General features: G+C 39.5%; 1 protein-coding gene across 1 annotated transcript in view; it reads right to left on the bottom strand.

Moving 5' to 3' along the window:
- Positions 1–3,644, bottom strand: part of LOC111869361 (conserved oligomeric Golgi complex subunit 3) — a 40,473-nt gene extending 36,829 nt beyond the window's left edge. Inside the window, exon 1 of the mRNA XM_023860841.2 lies at positions 3,491–3,644. Within this exon, the coding sequence (XP_023716609.1) occupies positions 3,491–3,644 (154 nt within the window). The remainder of the gene's footprint in view (positions 1–3,490) is intronic.
- Positions 3,645–23,915: the final 20,271 nt, after the last annotated feature.

Below are 23,915 nucleotides of genomic sequence, written 5' to 3'. Positions count from 1 at the left end.
TTTGTCGTTTCACCAGCGTGCTGTCATTGAATTTCTTGTGAAGGAGGAAATCCCTGCTGCAGAAATTCACCAGAGACTTCAGCGTGCTTATGGAAGTCTGTGCATGGGTGCGAGCAGTGTTCGAAGATGGGTAAAACATTTCAAAGATGGGAACACCAGCATCAAAGATGAGCCTTGGAGCGGTCGTCCTCGAACAGCCTCAACTGAATGCAACAAGGAAAGAGTGGATGAGATCATTCAAGATGACAGGCGTGTGACTGTGGACACAATAGCCCGAAAACTTGGAATAGGGCACGGTGCAGTACAGGAGATGATTGAAAGCTTGGGCTATAGGAAAGTTTGTGCTCGTTGGGTCCCGCGGTTATTGACCGAAGACCACAAAGGTCAGCGAAAAACCATCACCTCAGAACTGCTCTGTATTGTGACAGGTGGCAAAAACCGGNTAGCGTGCTTATGGAAATGTGTGCATGGGTGCGAGCAGTGTTTGAAGATGAGTGAACCATTTGCATTCTCCATCAAAATAGAAGGCAAAGACAGTGCCATCAGCTGCGAAGGTGACGGGCACAGTCATCTGGGATGCAGAGGGGTTTATTGTGGCCAAATTCCTGGAACCTGGGCAAACCATCAATGCTGCTCGTTATGTCCAGACGCAGCACAAGCTCCGTCGTGCATTGTGCTATAAACGTCCGGGAAGAAACATCATCCTGCATGACAACGCTCACCCCCCCACACCGCTCGCCTCACATTGGAAGCAATTGCAAAGATGGGTTGGGAAGTTATTCCACACCCCTCCTATAGCCCTGATCTGGCACCCTCCGACAACCATCTTTTCGGATTTGTGAAGGATCAGCTGCATGGATAACGTTTTGAGACAAGGGAGGCAATTCGGAAAGCAGTGTGTCAGTGTCTTCGGATGGCTGGAACGGAATTTTACAGGAGGGGAATTTTCAAACTCGCTGAACGCTGGGAGAAATGTGTACAAAGAAGTGGCGATTATGTGGACAAATAAAGAAAGGTCTGTAGATTGAGGTGGTGTATTTCATTTGTCAATAATAAAGCATGTTACTTTACAAAAAATTGTTGCTCATGACTTTCAGTACGACCATCGTAAAAACGAGGACAAACTTAAAAGTGTAACGATGAGTTCACAGTGTTTAAAAATTACAAATTCATTTTAAAACAGTTAGTAGATTTTTCATGATATGATACAATTTAGGCTGTTCTTTTAACTAAAATGTAATTTTTATTGATTTTTCCGGTCATTTTATAGGTCATTTTAAAAATATTTTTAGGTCATCAAAATCCAGGACCTGGTGATGACTGTTACAAGGAGTGTGTAAAGTTGGAGCATATTTCTTTACATTTGATTTAAATTTGTTGCTGGTTATGTAGACTATTGTAGTGAGAGGAACAAAATAAGTATTCAGTGGCAGGTTAAGATGTGAGGTTAATTGGAGCATGTTGGCTGGGTTACCCTCTTCTTGATTATTTTCCAGAATTCTGTTAATGTTTATGAAGTGTTATTTGTTTAAGATCTGAAGCATGTAATTGAGCATCTTATCATCCCACACCTGTGCACAAGTAATGATGAAATTTAGTTTAATGGAATGAATTTGGACATCAGATATTAGTATCATCCCTTAGTAGTACTGGAAATGCACTCATAACATTGCCCAGTATTTCCATTCAGTTTGATTAGTGTGCATATTTATATTGCTTTTAAAGATTATATGTGCTTATGCATAACATCTGTGAATGCAGTTGTTCTCAGTTTGTTGTTTATATTAGAGATATGATGACTGCTTGTCATCGTCCTAAACCTTAGTAAAGCCTTTAAGTGACTGATTGAATGTTAAGAAGCATTGTTCTGGCAGCAGAATGTAATGGTTGAAAGCCACTATGATGGAGATGTTCATTGGATATGATGTATAGCCAGTAGAATCCACCTGTGATACAAAAATCTGCTTATTGACACTTCCTGTTTTAATCTTATTCTGCTATGAGGTGTTCCATCATGCACAGATCTACTTTCCAGGAGGATTCCCCACAGAAAATTTGGTATGAATGTCATGTGTCCTGTCATCCTTCCTACATGTGAGGCTAAGGAAGTGTCTCAGAGTTCGCCATGTCCGAAATTCTGGGTGATATGTTTATAGTTAGGTCAGTGTCCTGAATTGCTGAGATGTGATCCTTCTTAGGTTTAAATATCTTCCTGATAATTTTGTTGGACTGGTGGTTAGTAGGTAATAAATATGTGACACCATGGAGATTGGTATATTGATGAATGAGAAATATTAATGTCTGTCAACCAAGTATGAATGGTATGGTGGTTTCATACAGTTAGCTTTGGGCGTTTTGAGTTGCATTGTACTTAATTCTCTTAACATAACAGCTCTAAGAACCGTACTAGATAGTGAAAGCAGTAGTTTTCTAGTATCCAGCACTGTGATGCATGAATCACAGTGTTCCGTGTAACATGAGGGATGTGGCCTCACATACAGTACATTCGTGCTGTAAGCATGATAACTTGTACAATTGATTCAACCTCAGTTGTTTTCTTATTAACATTAACGTCAGCTTCTTTTTGAATATCAGTGTTTAACATTCATAAGGCTCACCATACTACTGGAGTTAAATGATATTAATGTGATTGGAAGGTTCACACTACTTGAATTTGCTTATTGTAAATTATAATGTTAACCTCAATGTGAAGGTAAGTGTATTTTATTATCATAAGTTTGGCAGCTCATGCAACTTGAGTTGGTTCATTGTTTTTGTATCATTATTAATGATTAATTATTAGTGTTGTGAACAGTGAGTGAGTAAGGTTCATGGTCATTGTAGTATTATCATAAGGTATGATTAGGCCTGGTTTGTGTTTCGTTGTTTGATGACAAATTCCTGCATGGTTGACATTTAATATCGTGAACTTCTGAAGATCATTTCCTGTCATAAGACCACTTATACATTGAAATGTGTGGAAAACTATATTGTGATGTGTGTAATATTTATACAGTATTCTCATAGATTTAGGTGTACCCACAATACTGTTTATTCTGATTAAGATGGGGCAGCGTATTGGTTAAGGCACTATGCTACTAGTCAGAAGGTCACGGGTTCAAATACTGATGAGGTCATTGGATTTTTTTCAGTTGACCTAATCCTTCCCGCCGCACTATGGCCCTGGGGTTCACTCAGCCTCTAACAGAAATGAGTACCAGGAATTAAATAAATAATTTTCCTGGGGAGTAAAGTGCAGCCGGCGCATAAGAGTGACAACCGTACCGCCATCTTTGAGCAGATTGTCTAGAATCTAGATAGTGTGGGACCCTCAACGTCTCACAACCCTATGGGCCTTCGTGGCCTGTTACAGGGATAGCTTTTTGCTGATTAAGATGTTTAAGTGAAATGTATAGTAAAACTCATATAGGTAAACATTTGTCTGATGCATTTTCTGACTGAAATGGTGTAGAACAAGGAGAAGCTTTACCCTCATTGCCTTTCAACTGTGCTTGAGAGTATGCCATTAGAAAGTTGCACGAAAACCAGGTGGTACTGAAATTAAATGAGGCACATGAGCTGCTGGCCTGTGATGATGATGATGATGATGATGATGATGATGTGAATCTGTTGGAAGGTAGCATAGATACCATAAAGAAAAATACAGAAGCCCTAATAATTACATGTAAGAAGGTTGGTCTTGAAGTAAACACAGTGAGTAGCCAGTGCGTGTATATGTTGGTGTCTCATCACCAAAATGCAGGGCAGGCTCTTGACATGGTGATAGGTGACAGATCCCTACAAAATGCGAAACAGTTGAAATATTTGGGAAGGACAGTAACAAAGGAAACTTTATTTGAGGAGGAAATTAAGAGAACATTGAATTTGGGCAGTGCTTGCTACCAGTCTTTCCAGAACTTTCTGTCTTTTTGGTTGCTCTCTGGAAATGTAAAATTTAGAATATGATTTTGCCCATGGTTCTCTATGGGTGTAAAGCTTGATGTTTGACATTAGTGGGGGAGCATGGTATGAGGTTGTTGAGAAGAATATTTGATCTGAGGATAAGATGTTTGAGAAAAGTGCACGGTGTACACTTCGCCAAGTATAATTAGAATGATCGAGTCGTGGAGGGTGAGATTGGCAGGGAATGTAGCAAAAGAAAGAATGCATATAGGATTTTGATAGGAAAGGTAGAATGAAAGGAGGAGACCGCTAGGAAGATGTAGATGTAGGTGGGAGGATAATATTAAGATGGATCGTAGGGAGATACAGTTTGGTGGCAAATGCTGGGTTGTAGTGCCACAGTGGAGGGCTCTTGGAAACCTTATAATGAACGATCTGGTCCCATAAAGTGTTTTGAAATTCTTGAGTAGCTGCGCAACTAGCAGCTTTTCAAGAAGGGCTCAGGGCGAAGGAGTTAGTGTGAAGAATGTAGATAGATTTTCGGAAGAGATGAAAATTGTGGAAAAAGTTCGAGATGTCAGATTCGAAACTAACAAATATTTGAGGGAGACGGCTAACGAAAATCAAGACAAATTAGAGTCTTAGAACATTCAAAGACTGTAAGAGAACAAGGTATTTGTAATTAATTAAATTTATCGTATGTTAAAATACTGAGAATTTTAAAATTCTTGAAAGTTAAACTATTTGCGATGTACACGATGCTACAAAAATTTTAATATGGTGAAAGTTGAGAGAAATTAGCAAATTTTCGGTATTTATAAAATTGTCATATGCATCAGAATTTTGATATTACAGCTATTGTCAAAGTAAATAAATATTTCAGTTAATTTTTATTTGGAATGTAAAAATAACTTGAAACTCGTGGAATATGGCGAGAATTCGGATGTCCCTGAAATTGAAAGAAACGATAAATGTCGCATCGTACACTATTTTCAAGGTGTGCAGAATTTGTAGGAATTTGAACATAACTAATTTTATTACGAATTTAAATTCTGAGATGTTTTAAAAATCAAGAACTTGTCGGTAATTATAATTAAATTTAAAAGTATCGTAGACAGAAAATTTAAATGAACTATGAAATTTAAGAAATTACTGAATTTTATAAAATGTAGGAATAATAACAATTGTCATTGATTTAATCTGAAAATATGAGGAAAATGAAGACGTTGAAGTGTTCAATAAATATAAGACTTTCTAGGAAATAAAAGATATGCCGGCCTGCAAGCCAAGTGGCCGTTTTGTCAGAACTGAGCCTACCCAACCCACCGTAACCTGACCCAAATTTTCAAGTCTGTGAGAGCTGTAGTACAACGCCAGATTAATGCGCAGTATTTTGTGCGAAAATCTAACTTAACGTAAACTAACCTGGCTCAATCCGACCAAGCCCTGGCCAGCCACCTAGGGCGGATGCGCACTTGAGTGATTGCGCCGCCTAAGGTGACGTAACAACTAGCGTTACTAGTCTGTGAGAACTGTGCTGTGCAATGGCAGGTAGATGCGCAGTTGTGTGAGTGCGCAGCCTAAGGTGACGTAACAACCTAGCGTTATGAGTCTGTGTGAACTGTGCTGTGCAATGCCAGGTAGATGCGCAAACCTAAGCTAACCTAACCTAACCTGGCTCAATCCGACCAAGCCCTGGCCAACCACCTAGGGGGATGCGCAGTTCTGTGATTGATCAACTTACGGTGACGTAATATTCTAGCTTATCATAGCCTACACTAATGTGGCCAGGGACGACGTCCGGATGCGCAGTTGGTTGAATTTAATCGAGGATACGATGTATTTAGGAAGAATCGTTAACGAAGGCGTTGATAAATTTATCGATTTAAAATTTGAAACGCGTTAATTTTTTAATTGTAATTATTTTTTTAATTTTCAAAACTACAAGGAAAGTGTGTGATTTATCAGAATGGGACAAATTGTATTATTTTCAACATTGGTAAAATTAAAATTTAAATTAAAAAAATGTAGAATATTGAAAATTTTTAGTAAAATATCGTGAATAGACGTATTGGAAATTCGAAAGTTGTATTTTCTCGATTTTTCGATTTTTGAACCGCTTCCTATATGTAGATTATTTGCAATCCCGGCCAATAAAACTTTATTGGAAATTATGGAAATTCGAGAATTGTCGATAATATAGGGAATGCAATATTTTTAATGTTTAAATTAGGATATGACTTGAAAAATTAAAGAAATACGAAGTGTAGGACGATTGAAAGTGTTGAAATTTTCTGTAACTTCAAGAAATTGAAATTGTCTAAAAATGGAAAATAACTCGCATGTGTATTGTCAGTGCTGCACTGCTGTTACACAAAGTACATTAACAGTAAAACATATGAAACAGAATATCATGTGAAAAAATTCGGAAATAAAATGTCCATTATAAATATATAATGATTTCATAAGCTAAGGGACATTCAACCGTAAGATATTACCGACGGCCAAACCGTGCTTAACTGAGCATAACGATGCGCAGAAGTCGTTTGCGCACACCTATCATAATGTATAATCACAACCTAACATTAGCACAAATTACCGAACTTGGCCCCCTCCAAGGTACAAATGGATAGGTAGAGTAAATCAAGATAATTGTGATATCATGCACTTGAGACCGTTGTGAAATGTCAATATTTCTGAAAAAATACATTTACGTCAACTATAAATATCGTAGTATATTCCACGTTTTATAGATAATGTAGACAGTTTAACAGAAAAATATATGCAAGAGTTTATCACTTGAGAAAATCGGAAAAAAAGTCCCCTATAAATATATAATGATTTACTACTCTATCACAGACATTCAATCGTACGATATTGCCGACGGCCAAACCGTGCTTAACTGAGCATAACGATGCGCAGAAGTCGTTTGCGCACACCTATCATAAGGTATAATCACAACCTAACATTAGCATAAATTACCGAACTTGGCCCCCTCCAAGGTACAGATGGATGCGCAGTAGTCTACTGCGCAAACCTAATCTGACCAAACCAACCTAACCTAACCTAACCTAACCTAACATCAGCGATCCAAGGGCCAGCCCCCTGGTTTACAGGTGGGTGCGCAGTAGTTCATTGCGCACACCTAAGAGTGACGTCATTTACGAAGCTGCTATTTAACCGAACGTAATTTAGGGCTGTCATAACGTGGAATATAAGTCGAAATATGACTTTATGTATAAATTTGAGCGCCTTAACTGTTTTACCACCCATAATATCAATTTGTGTCTTTATATTCCGAGGTTCTGTTGCCACTTGATAGCTTAGATTGTGTCAAGAACGCCGCTCCCACCTCAAGAGTTTGCTAATCCCCCACGTTAATACAAATGATTACTGAATATTACATATTATGGCATTATGCTGCCTTGCAATGGCATAACTTTATGACGAAAAATCTTTATTATCAGTGGCATCGTTCTCTTCTTTCTCGTGTATGGATACGCGACCAATTGAGTGGCTGCTGGGCATTTGTTTCCCCCGGAATTTACCTTCCTGGATAGGAATTAGAATAATAATATACACGAAAATGGGTAAAAAAATAGGGTGAAAATTACCGTCGCATAATCGGCCTGATATTCGAATGTTTCTGTTTCAGTCATGTTAAGAAGTTGGCTGCCCTGTCACTGTGACCTAAATATCCGGTGTGCACCATCAAGGTACGTTTCTTTCCTGGTATGAAGAGGTATTTATAAATAATAAGACGGTGTTATTTGCATGTTTATATACATATATGTACAAGTTGTGATTAATTATCTGCCTGAAAGTATATGTTAAAAGATTGAGTGAGATAGTGCAAATGGTAGGTGTTAATGTGTGTATTATCCTGGACCGAGTAATGGCCAGTGCACGAAATTTTACAAACATGTGTTTCCTCTGTTCCACAACGAAATCGAAGTGTTTTCCCCCTGAACCATGAAACTGAAGTATGTGTGGAGGAAGAATACATGATAACGTACAGTTATTGATTTAAGGAAAGTAAGTGAATGTAAGAATAGTGGGTGTGTAGTGAGGCAATGTGTCTTTGAGGTTATTCTTGCACTATTACTAATATCGTGTGAATTATGTTGAGTGGTTTGGAAGAAATGTGTTTTTTAGTGGTTGTATGGATAGAGAGTGAATTATATTTTATGAGTTCATATTTGGTATGACAGAAAACAAGGTGTAGTTTTGGTATGTAGCCTCTGAATATTACATGTATGTGTAGGTTATTAGTCAGAATGATATATTTTTTGTATTATAAGTGCTTGTAAGAAGAGGAAGTAAAGTGAATTTCTGGATCCCATTGAAGAAGTTATTTTTTGAGTTTATGTCTTAGTTATGTATGAGAGAGTGGTGTGTAAAGTGTGTGTTGTTTTGATTACAGTCTTGTCGAGTGTAAAGTGAAGTTTAAATTCTCTAGTGTGACATTGTATTTTTGTGTGTAATATATACAGTGATTTGTAGTGAGTTAGTTTTGTGTTTTCAAGAATGTCAAGATTTCCATTCAGCCACAATGGATTGAAAAGTTTCCACTTTTATGTTCATATCTTCTTTGTGTGAAGGATTCTTACTTATAAGAAGGTGGTATGATAAGTGAAACACATGTTGTCGTTGGTGTTATGCAGGCAGTCGTGTTAAATGACAGTGTGAAATGTGCGCAGTGGTGTATAGAATATGTGTTATAGCATGAAGAATGATGGCAAGTGATTTCTAAGTTAGATGTGTATTTCGATGTGATAGACAAAGGATTGCATTCTTGCCATCTAATCTTCCAGGCTTACATGTGCTAGGAGGTAGTATACAGGATCGGGGAATTATATTCTTTCCACCTATTAAACTACTTAGAGAATCACATTGTTTACAGGAAAGCACAAGTTGTTAGAGATGACAGTCTTGTAATTGTATTTTATAGTTTAGTCTAGAACATATATAGTGATGTGTTCGTCTTTTGTTTTAATGCTTAGAAGAATGTTGAATGATATATTGTTATGTTCAGATCGTAATCAGTGAAAACTCTATCTAATATTTGAGCACTAGTATTGTGGGGTGGATACGTTTCATATAAAGTATATGTATGTCCTTGACATATGTCGAAAAACATAATAAAGTTAATAATGGGAACATTCGAAAAGAGAATATTTCGGGAAGTTGTGGAAATTGTAAGAGTAAATCAAGATAATTGTGATATCATGCACTTGAGAGCGTTCTGAAATGTCAATATTTCGGAAAAAAAATGCATTTACATCCACTATAAATAACGTGGTATATTCCATGTTTCATAGATAATGTAGAGAGTTTAACAGAAAAATGTATGCAAGAGATTATCACGTGAAAAATTTCGGAAACAAAATGTCCCGTATAAATATATAATGATTTACTACTCTATCAGAGACATTGAATCGTAAGATATAACCGACGGCCAAACCGTGCTTAACTGAGCATAACGATGCGCAGAAGTCGTTTGCGCACACCTATCATAAGGTATAATCACAACCTAACATTAGCATAAATTACCGAACTTGGCCCCCTCAAAGGTACAGATGGATGCGCAGTAGTCTACTGCGCAAACCTAATCTGACCAACCTAACCTAACCTACCCTAACCTAACCTAACCTAACATCAGCGATCCAAGGGCCAGCCCCCTGGTTTACAGGTGGGTGCGCAGTAGTTCATTGCGCACACCTAAGAGTGACGTCATTTACGAAGCTGCTATTTAACCGAACGTAATTTAGGGCTGTCGTAACGTGGAATATAAGTCGAAATATGACTTTATATATAAATTTGAGCGCCTTAACTGTTTTTCCACCCATAATATCAATTTGTGTCTTTATATTCCGAGGTTAAGTTGCCACGTGATAGCTTAGATTGTGTCAAGAACGCCGCTCCCACCTCAAGAGTTAGCTAATCCCCCACGTTAATACAAATGATTACTGAATATTACATATTATGGCATTATGATGCCTTCCAATGGCATAACTTTATGACGAAAAATCTTTGTTGTCAGTGGCATCGTTTCCTTCTTTCTCGTGTATGGATACGCGACCAATTGAGTGGCTGCTGTGCATTTGTTTCCCCCGAATTTCCCTTCCTGGATAGGAAGTAGAATAATAATATACACGAAAATGGGTAAGAAATAGGGTGAAAATTACCGNTACCGTCGCATAATCGGCCTGATATTCGAATGTTTCTGTTTCAGTCATGTTAAGAAGTTGGCTGCCCTGTCACTGTGACCTAAATATCCGGTGTGCACCATCAAGGTACGTTTCTTTCCTGGTATGAAGAGGTATTTATAAATAATAAGACGGTGTTATTTGCATGTTTATATACATATATGTACAAGTTGTGATTAATTATCTGCCTGAAAGTATATGTTAAAAGATTGAGTGAGATAGTGCAAATGGTAGGTGTTAATGTGTGTGTTATCCTGGACCCAGTAATGGCCAGTGCACGAAATTTTACAAACATGTGTTTCCTCTGTTCCACAACGAAATCGAAGTGTTTTCCCCCTGAACCATGAAACTGAAGTATGTGTGGAGGAAGAATACATGATAACGTACAGTTATTGATTTAAGGAAAGTAAGTGAATGTAAGAATAGTGGGTGTGTAGTGAGGCAATGTGTCTTTGAGGTTATTCTTGCACTATTACTAATATCGTGTGAATTATGTTGAGTGGTTTGGAAGAAATGTGTTTTTTAGTGGTTGTATGGATAGAGAGTGAATTATATTTTATGAGTTCATATTTGGTATGACAGAAAACAAGGTGTAGTTTTGGTATGTAGCCTCTGAATATTACATGTATGTGTAGGTTATTAGTCAGAATGATATATTTTTTGTATTATAAGTGCTTGCAAGAAGAGGAAGTAAAGTGAATTTCTGGATCCCGTTGAAGATGTTATTTTTTGAGTTTATGTCCTAGTTCTGTATGAGAGAGTGGTGTGTAAAGTGTGTGTTGTTTTGATTACAGTCTTGTCGAGTGTAAAGTGAAGTTTAAATTCTCTAGTGTGACATTGTATTTTTGTGTGTAATATATGCAGTGATTTGTATTGAGTTAGTGTTGTGTTTTCAAGAATGTCAAGATTTCCATTCAGCCACAATGGATTGAAAAGTTTCCACTTTTATGTTCATATCTTGTTTGTGTGAAGGATTCTTACTTATAACAAGGTGGTATGATAAGTGAAACACATGTTGTCGTTGGTGTTATGCAGGCAGTCGTGTTAAATGACAGTGAAATGTGCGCAGTGGTGTATAGAATATGTGTTATAGCATGAATAAATATATAATGATTTACTACTCTATCAGAGACATTGAATCGTAAGATATAACCGACGGCCAAACCGTGCTTAACTGAGCATAACGATGCGCAATAGTCGTTTGCGCACACCTATCATAAGGTATAATCACAACCTAACATTAGCATAAATTACCGAACTTGGCCCCCTCCAAGGTACAGATGGATGCGCAGTAGTCTACTGCGCAAACCTAATCTGACCAACCTAACCTAACCTAACCTAACCTAACCTAACCTAACATCAGCGATCCAAGGGCCAGCCCCCTGGTTTACAGGTGGGTGCGCAGTAGTTCATTGCGCACACCTAAGAGTGACGTCATTTACGAAGCTGCTATTTAACCGAACGTAATTTAGGGCTGTCGTAACGTGGAATATAAATCGAAATGTGACTTTATGTATAAATTTGAGCGCCTTAACTGTCTTTCCACCCATAAAATCAATTTGTGTCTTTATATTCCGAGGTTATATTGCCACGTGATAGCTTAGATTGTGTCGAGAACGCCGCTCCCACCTCAAGCTTTTGCTAATCCCCCACGTTAATACAAATGATTACTGAATATTACATATTATGGCATTATGCTGCCCTCCAATGGAATAACTTTATCGAAAAATCTTTGTTGTCAGTGGCATCGTTCCCTTCTTTCTCGTGTATGGATACACGACCAATTGAGTGGCTGCTGGGCATTTGTTTCCCCAGAATTTCCCTTCCTGGATAGGAAGTAGAATAATAATATACACGAAAATGGGTGAAAAATTATCGTCCTGTAAACGGACTGATATTCGAATTTTTCTGTTTCAGTCATGTTAAGAGGTTGGCTGCCTTGTCACTATGACCTAAATACCCGGTGTTCACCATCAAGGTACGTTTCTTTCCTGGTATGAATTGTTATTTATTAATAATAAGACGGTGTTATGTTATGTTTTATACATGTATGTACAAGTTGTGATTAATTATATGCCTGAAAGTATACATAAAATATTCTGGCACTACTTTCTGTTACACGTGTTGCCCTTGCTACTTCCACTCCTATTTTCTTCAATGTATTTGTTGGCCCAGCCTCTTTTATATAGTTATATACATTACTATGAATTTCTCTTCATTATAAATTCAACACTTTTATGCTCAATTTACTTCGTGTAGGTGGCATGTTAAAGGAGATAGTAAAAATGTACAAATATAAATAAACCAAAAAGAAACAACCAATAAAAATAAACAGTAAAATAAAATATTGTCACGTGTTACCATTTGACTTCTGACCCAATACTTCAACGCGACGTCCCAACTATATTTGGCCATGGTTTCATCTCAACTTTCTCGCCGACAGTGGAACCGGTCAACAAATTAAAAAATCCTCACGTAGATATACCGTGTATAAAAAATAATCCCAATCACTAAAACAAAGAAGATTATAGAGTTCCTTTGTCGTTATAAAAGTCTGAGCCACTATTTCTTCATTCTACAACATTAACCAAAAGATATATCAGATTTAGAAGATTAAGCATACAAATCCCAAACCTTATGTTTAGAATTCTATGCATCCCTTTAAGCTGTTACTTTCGGAAGTAAAAATATGTACATTCGCTTTCCAGCTACCCTTCCTAAATCTTGCCTTATCGTGTGTATCTATCTGTATAAAGAGACACGAAATCTATCTTAATTTTATTTTCAGTTGAAACCTGACCGATCAGGAATGAAATGTTGGACTATACTTCGAATATAGAATCACTTTTAGTATCAACTTATTTAGATCTTTGTGTTGTTATTGTTTGTGTTATTATTACTGTTGTTATCAGTAGCAACAGCAACGGTGACTTTGTTCAGTGTCTGCTCCTCGAGTAAAAATTGTCCTGCCAGATGCGCTTCAACTCCTAATGTTGTTTGCAGGGCGGGTGACGTATTTGGAATCGAAGCTTCTTTTCTTATTAATTTTTATAGTGATTTTCCTTATTATTTAAATATTAATTTTATTCAGTGTGAATGTATGTCTTAGGGCAGTAGATCAGAAATATCTGGAAAGTTTCGAAATGTGGAGCTGGAGAAGGATGGAGAAGATCAGTTGGACCGATTATAATCATAATTACATAATTATGTGAGAAATGAAGAAGCGTTAATTAGAGTCAGTAAGCAGAGGAATATCCTACAAGAAATAAGAAAAGGGAAGGCTAATTGGATTGGTCATGTTTTACGCAGAAACTGCCTTCTAAAAGAAGTTACTGAAGGAAAGATAGAGGGGCGGATAGAAGTGACAAGAAGACGTAAGAAGATGCTGGATGACCTTGGGGACAGAAGAAGATACTGTCATTTGAAGGAGAAAGCTCTAGATCGCATTAAGTGGAGGAATTGTTTTGGAAGAGACTGTGGACCTGTCGTCTGACAGATTACTGATGATGATGATGAATGAATCTATATTTGCTTTTCCGTCCTCCTGACCGCCTCTAGTGTCTAGTGGTCAGAGTTCGTGGCTACAGATCCAGAGGTTCCGGTTTTGATTCCGGCGCTACCTGATTTTCTGTGAAGTAGTGAGTCTGGAACGGGGTCCTATCAAGCCTCATGAGGATAATTGATGAGCTATTTCAAGGAAATAGCCGCTCCGGTCTAGAAAACTGAGGTTAACGGCCTTGGGGATCCGTTGCGCTGACCACGCGACACCCTCTAACCGCAAAAATTTGGCATTAACTTCGCCGACAAACGGCGGTCATTCGGTCGGTATAGTTCGTTTGCGGACTATAGGCTAGAAAGCAAAGGACCGATTGGGATTGTAGCGTTAGAGGAGGAGGAGGAAGTGGGCAGTGCTTCCTATATTTCCATGGTACAGGATACCTCCATCTTCAGTACTGAACTGAGAGGACGAGTGAATGTCCAGCATTCACATGACTCTGTTGGATCAAAACCTTAAATTATATGAACACTCATGCCCAATCCCCTAGCAGGAGGACCACCTCCCGTCGTCTGTCCTCAAGTGTTTATCGAAGAATTATTCTGTTTAGCCGCACTCACGTTGTTGTAACGAAGAGAATGATAAACTGCGACTCTTCTGACTTGTATTCGGGACGTACACAGTTCGAATCTCGTCCTGGTCAGCGATTCTGAGGTTTCTTTTGTCTGAGTTGAGTCGTAGGAAAATGGGATGTCCTTTTTAATTCATTACTCACCAATCATGTTACCATTCAGTGCTGTACTGTATGGTCTGAGCTACTGACACCGTCGTTAAGTAACCCGTAAATCACAGGTTTTCGAGCTCTGCAGTAGAACAGTCCCTTAAAATAACCTATGGACTTACACGAGCGAGAAGCCGTTAAGCAAAAGTGTAGTCCTGCAGATTGTTGTAGGTCCCTATCAGGCTGTGCAGTGACAGAAGGAACCTAATTAGCTTTACAGCCTCTCTGCACGTACAGGAAACTATAACAAATCCTGTCCAGTCACGAAAATATTTGCGAAATATTTCATCGAATGCAGCTGCATTTTCGAAATTATCTATATGAAATCTGACTTACTGCTTTTCCAAAATTTTGTCTGGTTGTAGTACAAGTATGTTAGCGGATTCTTGACACCGTGGGGATTGCGACCCACAGTTTTAGAGAACATATTATAACGGTGAAGTGAAAGGTCTGCAGTACGAGATTTGATATTACCATAACGAATTGTGCGTTAACACGTTGCATGGGTGTGCGTTGTGTAATAGCTCACGGGTAAGGTTTACGGTTCACTCTTGTTATTCGTTGGAGATGGCAGTGGACGTCGGCCTCGACGAAGCATTCGATAAATGTAGGTCTTTATCTTCTGTGTGATTACTTTCGTGTTTAGCATCAACTAGTTGTGCGTACCCCTTTGCATTTTGCAGAAGGGGAATCCAGATCTGTGTGTGGTATTAGTATGGACTTCGTTGGTGATAGGTTTGCTCTCATCTCTTTGGCCATTAGTGAGCCAGTTACTATTAACATAATTACGAAATTCAAGTTGTTTATAGTTATAAAAAAGGTAAAATTGTCCCTGTGCTTAACTAATTAAACGCTACGCCATGAAGGCGTATGGGGGAGTGGATGTATAGATCCACATTTTCTTGACCTCGGCACTAGCTAAAGGTGAGTGGTTAGTTTCACACCCTGGCCGCTTTACCACCGGGAATAGAGCCCCCGGTACCCATTGGATAGGAAGTTGGGCGAACCCAAGAGCCGATCTGGACTACGTGGAAAATAGAAAATTCTTGACCCTACCGGGACCCGAGCCCTTAGCCAATCGTTGTACTGCCTACGCTATCCTGGCTCCTGTTTATAATTATAATTCGAATGAAAATTTATTTTGGTAAAAGTCCAATGAAGGCTGAGCATTGTCCAATAAATAATCCAGGGAGGTTTATTAAGAACCTTCAGTAGTTCACTCGTCCTGTGGTGGCATCTATTTTACCCCCCTAAGTCTTGCAAATGTTCAAGAGTGTAATATGTCTGCGGCTGTGATAATGGTTAGAATGAAAGAGTTTATGGATAATTTGTAGATCGTCTGTATGTAGTAGCCCAGATCTGTCCTTGTTAATACTCATGTCATCTAATGGAGTCATATATGCATCAGACACTACTTTGGTGAAATTTTGAGTATTCATATGTTCACAATCATTGGTGTCCAGTTGTCTTTAGTGTTACTGTAGCGTTATATATTTCATTAATTAAATATAGGAGTCATACTGACGTCACTGCATTAAACATCGAGGTAATCGCTGGAGCCACGATTCATGCAACTTCAATGTTTGTTCTAGTATGAATTGATTATTGCATTTAAACGAAATAACAGAGAACTCAAGGAGGTTATTAACATGGAATCTTATATAACAAATGGTAAAGATTTGAGGCTTTCACGGCGGTGACTATGAAGAAAGCAGTCTTCTGGGATTTGGCACCGTGTATATGTGGTGTTAACCGACGTTTCGGACGAACGTATCGCCTCCATCTTCAGGGTAGAAGAAAAAATATAAGAAATCTGCAAAGCGAAGAGACCGCGAGAACCGGTAAAAGCAGACTGTCACTGTCTTCTACCCTGAAGATGGAGGCGATACGTTCGTCCGAAACGTCGGTTAACACCACATATACACGGTGCCAAATCCCAGAAGACTGCTTTCTTCAAATGGTAAAGACTTTCCATTGAACTCCTGATGGGTGTTATACAAGTAAATAAATAAGGGAATGATTTAACAAATTGTCAGGGACTTCAGAACTGATTTCTGTTTCGTGGCCCACGGCCACATTAAGCAGTGATGCTCGGGAATTCCTCTCGAAGCTGAATAATCGCGCGTGACTTCCACAGGGAATACACCACGTAACGACCTTTATTGTAACGGCTATAGTGAAAGTTAAGGCTACGGGCCATCACATCAGCAAACCTTCCCAAGGTTACTAAGACCTTCTGTAACACCGAAGTAGCTGTAAATTAGTTTGCTTTATAATTTCTAAATACTTTTATGAAAATGTCAAAGACAATACTCATATGTCAACGTCACTGGATCAACCGTGGTCAGCTACAGTCCGTGGCTATTGTGAACAGGATGAGCCGTGGATCTGACCGAGTCTACTGAGATAATGATTGCGCTGTAGAGCAGGGATAGCGTAGTCGGTATAGCCACTGGCTACTGGCAGGATGACCAAGGGGTCAGACTTCGAGTCCCAGTGCTGTCAGAAAATTTCTCTTTTCAACGTCGTCCAGACCGGTTCTGGGGTCCCCCAACTTCCTATCTAATGGGTACGGGGGGCTCTTTCCCCAGGGGTAAAGCGGCAGGGATGTGAAGCTAACCACTTACCTCCAAATAGTGCTAAGGTCAAGAAAATGTGGATCTATGCATCCACCCCTCCATACGCCTTCATGGCGTTGTGTTTAATTAGTTAAGCATAGGGACAGCTTTACCTTTACCTTTACTGTATATATGGGTTATGACCAGGGGTACGCGCTAGCGTAGTTGGTTGAAACACTATGCTACAAGCCGGAAAGTCGTGGGTTCAATTCCCGATGAGTTCATTGGATTTTTTTCAATTGACCTAATCCTTCCAGCCGCACTGTGGCCCTGGGATCGACTCAGCCTCTAACAGAAATGAGTACCAGAAATATTCTTGGGGGTAAAGGGTGGCCAGCGCGTAGGGCTGACAACCTTGCCGCCATCTATGAGTCGATTGTCTAGATATTGTGGGAACCTCAACATCTCACAACCCTATGGGCCTCCACGGCCTGTTACAGGGATACCTTTACTTTTTTTTTATGGGTTATGACCGGGCCTTAGTTAGATTCCACCACCTTCACTGTCCCCGCAATACAGCTGCAAATACTGCCCTATTATCTGTTGTCATAGTTCTCACTTTTCTTCATGCGCCACTTAGAGGCCAATAAAAACACCGCCTTTGACATTGTCAGCCAGAGCTACTTACAGATGCAAGGAAGAGTCACTCAATATCCTTCAGAGCTTAATTGTATACACAAACGACTTGCTATTTTCGTTGCTTCTGCATGATATGTGCCGTGCTAGCCCGGAGACTGGCTCGCCGTAAGCCTTGTGCAGACGAAGCATCTGCTCCGAGCGCATCTCTCGGGGTTTCCTCTTCCCTAAATCGTATCATAATTTTCCTCACGCGGTTCGCTCTGTTTACCGCCGGCTTCTTGCTTGGTTTACTTCTGGACCCCAAAAATGGAGGTTTCCGGAGACGGCCTATGTGGTCTAGCGGTCAGAGTTCCTTGCTACAGATCCAGAGGTCCGGGTTCGATTCGCGACGCTACCAGATTTTATGAGAAATAGTGGGTCTGGGACGGGGTCCACTCAGCCTCGTGAGTGTAATTGAGGAGCCATTTAAAGGAAATAGCGGCTCCGGTCTAGAAAATCGAGACTAACGGCCGTGGGGATCCGTTGCGCTGACCACGCAACACCCTCTATCCGGTAAAAGCTGACACTGACTTCACCGATAAGCGGCGGTAGCTCGGTCGGTATAGTTCGCTTGCGGACTGCAGGCCACGGAGTGTCTCCAAAACGTCGGTGAACTTCTACCAGACCACATGATGTTACATACCAGAAGACAGGACTGTTCAATTGCAATGCGCCATTGCACGAAGCGCATACAAATAAGGCGTAATGGGAGGGCACGAGATGTGTAAATACTTCCGGGTACACACACTAGAGTGACTGTTGTTTGTTGTGGTTTTCCTCGATCGTTCTATGGAAGTGTCTGGATAGTACCTTCAATCAGTCCACGACCGCTTTCTTCCCCATATTTTCAGTTCATTTTTCTCTATCATCCAATCAATTTGGCACCCTATGTTCTGAATTAATGATAGCGATCTTGAATTAAACAGCAATATATAGCTGTTTATTTGATTTCAACATATATTTAAATAAATATCACCCACTGTATTCATCTTCCATCATAGTCTTCGCGGTGTTTAAGGCATTTGTTGCCTTCGGCCTCACGATCAGTGGGACATTTGGTGGGAATCGCACTTTGGGCAGTGATGTATGTGTTCGTGTTTTCTCTGCTTATGTCTTCATGTGTATCTACTGGCCTTGCGATTAGGCTGTCCCCGTAGATCCATTGATCTCTGTCCAAGGAGTCTTGCCAAATGTCTGAATGTTTAATAGTTTCATAAGTTAATTCTGAATTTGAGCAGATAAGAGGCTTTATTAGTAAAACTGAAGATGATTATATTTATTTGTTTGTTTGGTAATTGCCCAGTATTTCTGCTACAGCAGAAAAAGGCTATATATGTATATATACATTTTACTGGTATATGACGTAGCAGGCGAACTCACTTGACTATCCTCGTAATCTGTCGTTCCACCGTGGATTTGAAAAGTCATCATCAAGCTCTCCTTGTCCCATTAACCTACTGCAGAATGCTGAAGCTTCGATACCTGCTGCTTTGTCGTATTAAACTTGGTGGCTGGCCTTATGAAGTCAGGCTGTCACTGGCATAATGTTTTGGGCACAGGTTTTCAGTCCTGCAGGGGATTTCTGCTACTCAACATTTTAGACACTAATCTGCCCATTCGATACAGGCATGTTACTGTCAGACTGACAGACTTACTCACATTAGTATGACTGCCTTTGTATACAGCTGCTGATGATATTCCGTATTCCGTATTGAGGGGGTGGGTTTCCCCATGCACTTAGACCGGTTACTGGTCTTGTGCGTCCCCCTTTAATTTCTGCTGTCTCCATACCCTACCGGTACTTACTATCAGCCCCTTTCTGCCAGCGAGGTTCCAACCTCTTACTGGCAGTGGTATCTAATAGTTAGTCCCTTTCTGTCAGCGAGGTCGTCCCTCCTCTGGCAGGGGTTCGTAGTCCCTTTTTGCCAGCAAGGTTTCTACCCTCTACTGGCAGTGGTATCTAATGCTTTAGTCCCTTTCTGTCAGAGAGATCCCCCCTCCTCTGGCAGTGGTACCTGATACTTCCCCATCTACCGGAGGAATTGGAAACTAGTTGGGCGGGAAACTTGGCCTAATTTTGCTCAGAGGTCTCCTAGAGACATGAGGTTCTTTTACATGCCGTAAATCTACGACACGGGACCCACGGCTTAAAGTCCCTCCCGGAGGACTTGTTCCCTGAATTTTTCCGCCCTTAAAAATTCCACGACCTCCGCCGGGTTTTTGAACCCGCGTATATATATAGATTCTTGTATTATAAGCTGCTTTCTTTCATTCATCTTTCCACCTTCCTTCATGTTGCTTCATATAATAATCTCTGTTGGTGTTGTATTTTCAGAAAATCTGGAGCTTACACTTTAGTGTTGCTTTCCATTCTTTCCGTCATATAACATAGTCTGTTGGTATTGTGTTTGCAGTGGGCTTTGAGAATATAGTTAAGTGTTGTTTTATCATTGGTAACGTCATGTAACACTATATCTGTGTTGTATTTGTAGAGCAACTGAACATAAAATTTAGTGTTGCTCTTCCACTGGTTGTCATGTAACATTCTATACCGGTCTTGTATTTCCAGATGGCTTGGTGCAAAAAATAAAATGCTTTTTGTTCTTTTATGGTTGTTGTTGTTGTTGTAGTCGTCGTTATTGCTTCATGTAATATTCTATATTAGCAGTGTTCTTAGAGCAATGTTGTTATTCCGCTAGTTACGTCATGTTGATGTTCGTGCGTGTGAGCGTGTGTGTGGACTCATGATGGAAATCCGGCTCCGCCTTCGTGCAAGTCACCTTTACTCATATTTCAAGGATGTGTTTAGATTATTTGATATACAGTATATATTTGTATAAACATAATCATTAACGAATCAGAAACCAGATTGTGTAGTTCAAATAGAGCCTGATTAAACCTGTAATATTCTTACTTACTTAGGTTGCTCTAACGGGAGAGCGCAGTTTTTCTGACCTCTGAGTGAAGTCAGATACAATTATTCCTAATGTTAACAATAGTAAAACCATTTGCTTTTTCTAAAAGTAAGTGTTTCAGTTTTTCATAGTTTCTTAGCCTCGAGGTCGGAATATACGTGTATACGTCATCAGCAGATGTGTGACTTTTGAATTTTGACAAATTTGTCGGTATTCGTCAATTGTTTGGCAGTGTCAGTACGGGCTGTAAAAGCGTGTGTCAGGTCTGTGTGGTTGTATCTATACGTCATGACAGAAATAAGAATGTTTACAGAATTTAAAAAGAAAGTTTCCCACTGTTAATCTGAAATTACAAACCAGGGGATTTTAGAGCGAGATCACTCAGCTCGAACAGTGTTCATATTAGATCACTTTATATCGAAGGAGCGGGCCGAGGACTTAACAGTATTAAGCATACAGAAAACTGTTGAGGTTAGTGAGGAATTTACATATAACAAATTATTAACGAATGATGGCAAGGAGGAAGGAATGAAACAACGAAGCAAACAAAGAGAAAAAATGAAAACTACTTAGAAAATGGGTATAAGAATTTGGCAAATTAGAATAAAAAAGTTGGGGAAAAAGAAAATAAACTTTTTATGGGTAAATTGACTTGGGGCCCCATGTTTTGTAAAATTTATAACTAAATATGTCTTAGAATATTGATATCCGGTCATTTATCTGCAGGGGTACCCAAAATTAACTTTCTAATTTTTGTGTACCCTTAAATTTCTCTGTTATATGTTCTCTTATTTTTTGTAGCAGGTGCGCATGCACAGCAATGAACACATTTTCAGACGTTCTAAACTCTCCGGATCTCCGACTGCGCCAGTCGCTCTGTGCGCTTGGAACAATTGGAGAACTGCAGAGCGAAATTTCACGTTGATATTACATTTTTTAAGTTAAAATTTGTTGATAACATTATTATATTAGTTGAAATTTGGAGAAAATAGAACACTTTACACTAAGGTTTTCATGCTTAATGCGTATTTCGAGTGTAACGTGCTAAATATCCATCAGAAAGATTTGTTTTAATTATGGAGCAAAATCAAACACTTTATATCCAATAAACTTCTTCCGAAAGTCTTTCAGTTTTCGAGATAATTAAATACAAAGAACGTTAGGCGTAGAATTCTGAAGTTACCACAAGCAGTGCTATTCCGAACAAAACCAGAGGTTGCCATAATTTTTATTTTTAATAATCATTAAATCATTAAGCGCAGCTTCCGATAAACTGAATTTAAATGTCTACATGTATACAAATACGTAAAGAAAAAAGGTAAAGCTATCCCTGTAACAGGCCGTGGAGGTCCGTAAATTTGTGAGACGTCGAAACTCCCACATTTTCTAGAAAATCGGCTCACAGTTGGTGGTGAGTTTGTCAGTCTTACGCGCCGGCCACCCTTTACCCCCCCAGGAAGGTTCCTGGTACTCAATTCTCTTAGGGGCTGAGTCGACCCCAGGGCCATAGTGCGACTGGAAGGATTAAGTCAATTGAAAAATTCATTTAATTAAAATATAATCAGCGTGCTGCCTAGGTTTTTAATTTTCTATAGAAAGCTGGAACTAGGCAAAAAAATGCAAAATTATTTCAGCGAAATAAGATGACTCCAAAAGAAAATCTTATTTGTGTTTAAACTGATACAAAATCAGAGTTGTTTTATTGTTTCAAATAGTAATTATTATAATACAGTTTTGAAGCATACATTAAGCAGTTTATACATATATATTTTTTTTCTTTTAGTGCGTATAATAATAGAGAAGTGCAAATGAATATAAAATTAATAGGATATTCATTAAATACAGGCGTATAATTTTTATATCTAGCTGATTTCCATATACACGTATGCCGTCTAACGGGGAATAGTTGTATGAGAGTTGTGTGTTTGCTCACCGTAGTCTCAGTCATTCAGGCCATACGAGACAGTTCGTTACCTCCGGAATTACAGAACGTCACTTCTCTTTTTCCTATTACCGGCAGTTTATTTGGGTGAAGACTAGCCGATCACAGCAGGCGCAAGGTCTAAAGAATGAAATACCTTCGCTGACTCGAACACTAGGATCGTGGGTTCGAATCCCACTCAAGACATGGATGTTTGTCTGCATTTATTTCGTGTTTGTGTTAGGTAGCGGCCTTGCGACAGGCTGATCCCCCGTACAAGGAGTCATACCGACTGTCTAAGATTAAGAAGCTGAAGTGAAACGAAGCGTTTCATGGATGCCCCATGCTCCAAATGGGAGTAACAGGAATAAATATAGATAGATTCGAATTTGACGACCTAATTGTTATCATTCGTTTACAATGCCTTCCGCGATCTCACAATCATGTTTACATATTTATTATTCAAATTGAAGTATAAACACAAAACAATGCGAAAAGCGTAAATGTAAATGATAAAACTGTTTGAAACATTTTCCCCTCTAATAAGCACTTTACGGGTGGCACGCGGTAGCATATTTGGTTGAAGCACTATGCTACAACCCGGGTTCGAGTCCCGATGAGGTGGATTTTCTTTTATTGATCCAATCCTTCCAGCCTCACTATGGCCATGGGATCGACTCAGCCTCTAACAGAAATGAGTACCAGGAATCTTCCTAGGGGTAAATGGCGGCCGGCGCGTAAGGCTGACAATCTCACCGTCATCTGCGAACCTATTGTCTAGAAAATGTGGGAGCCTCGACGCCTCACAACCCTATGGGCCTCCACGGCCTGTTACAAAGATAGTTTTCCGTTTTTTTTTACATAATAAGCACTTTGCGATTTGTGCTCGAGATACGTGACGAAACGCATGTAAATTGTCCGACATTTGTGTCCAATTTTGAATAGAACTGGGTCGCATCAAAAGGTTTTAGTCTAACCGGACGGGTTGACACAGTGGTAATGCTTTAGACTCGCATTAGGAAGATGCTCCATTTCGAATCTCGCCCGGGATGCCGGCCATCCTAACAGAAGTTGCTTATGAACTTCCCAATTCGCCATTCGTCTGTCCTTCCATTCGACGCCATGTAGCTTACCTACTAACAGCGTCGAAAATAAGCTACAAATACAACGTAAAATGAGCCCGTTACGGGAGCCGAGCGGCCTAAGGCATGCGCTGTCTTTGCTCGCACGGAAGGCGGGATCGTCGGTTCCAATCCAACTCAGGGCATGGATGTTTAGTGTTTGTGTGTGTATGCGTTTTTCTATGTTTGTGTTTAGGTAGAGGCCTTGCGACGAGCTTATCACCCGCCCAAGGAGTCCTACCGAAGTGAAAAGGAGAGTTTCATGGAGGTAGGCCAAGGCCCAAATTGGGGCTGTAGCGCCAAAAGAAAAAAATAACGAGAAGTGTTTCAAGA

This window comes from Cryptotermes secundus, unplaced genomic scaffold, assembly GCF_002891405.2.
Source record: "Cryptotermes secundus unplaced genomic scaffold, Csec_1.0 scaffold630, whole genome shotgun sequence".
NCBI lineage: Eukaryota > Metazoa > Arthropoda > Insecta > Blattodea > Kalotermitidae > Cryptotermes > Cryptotermes secundus.
This window is presented reverse-complemented; position numbering and strand designations above follow the sequence as displayed.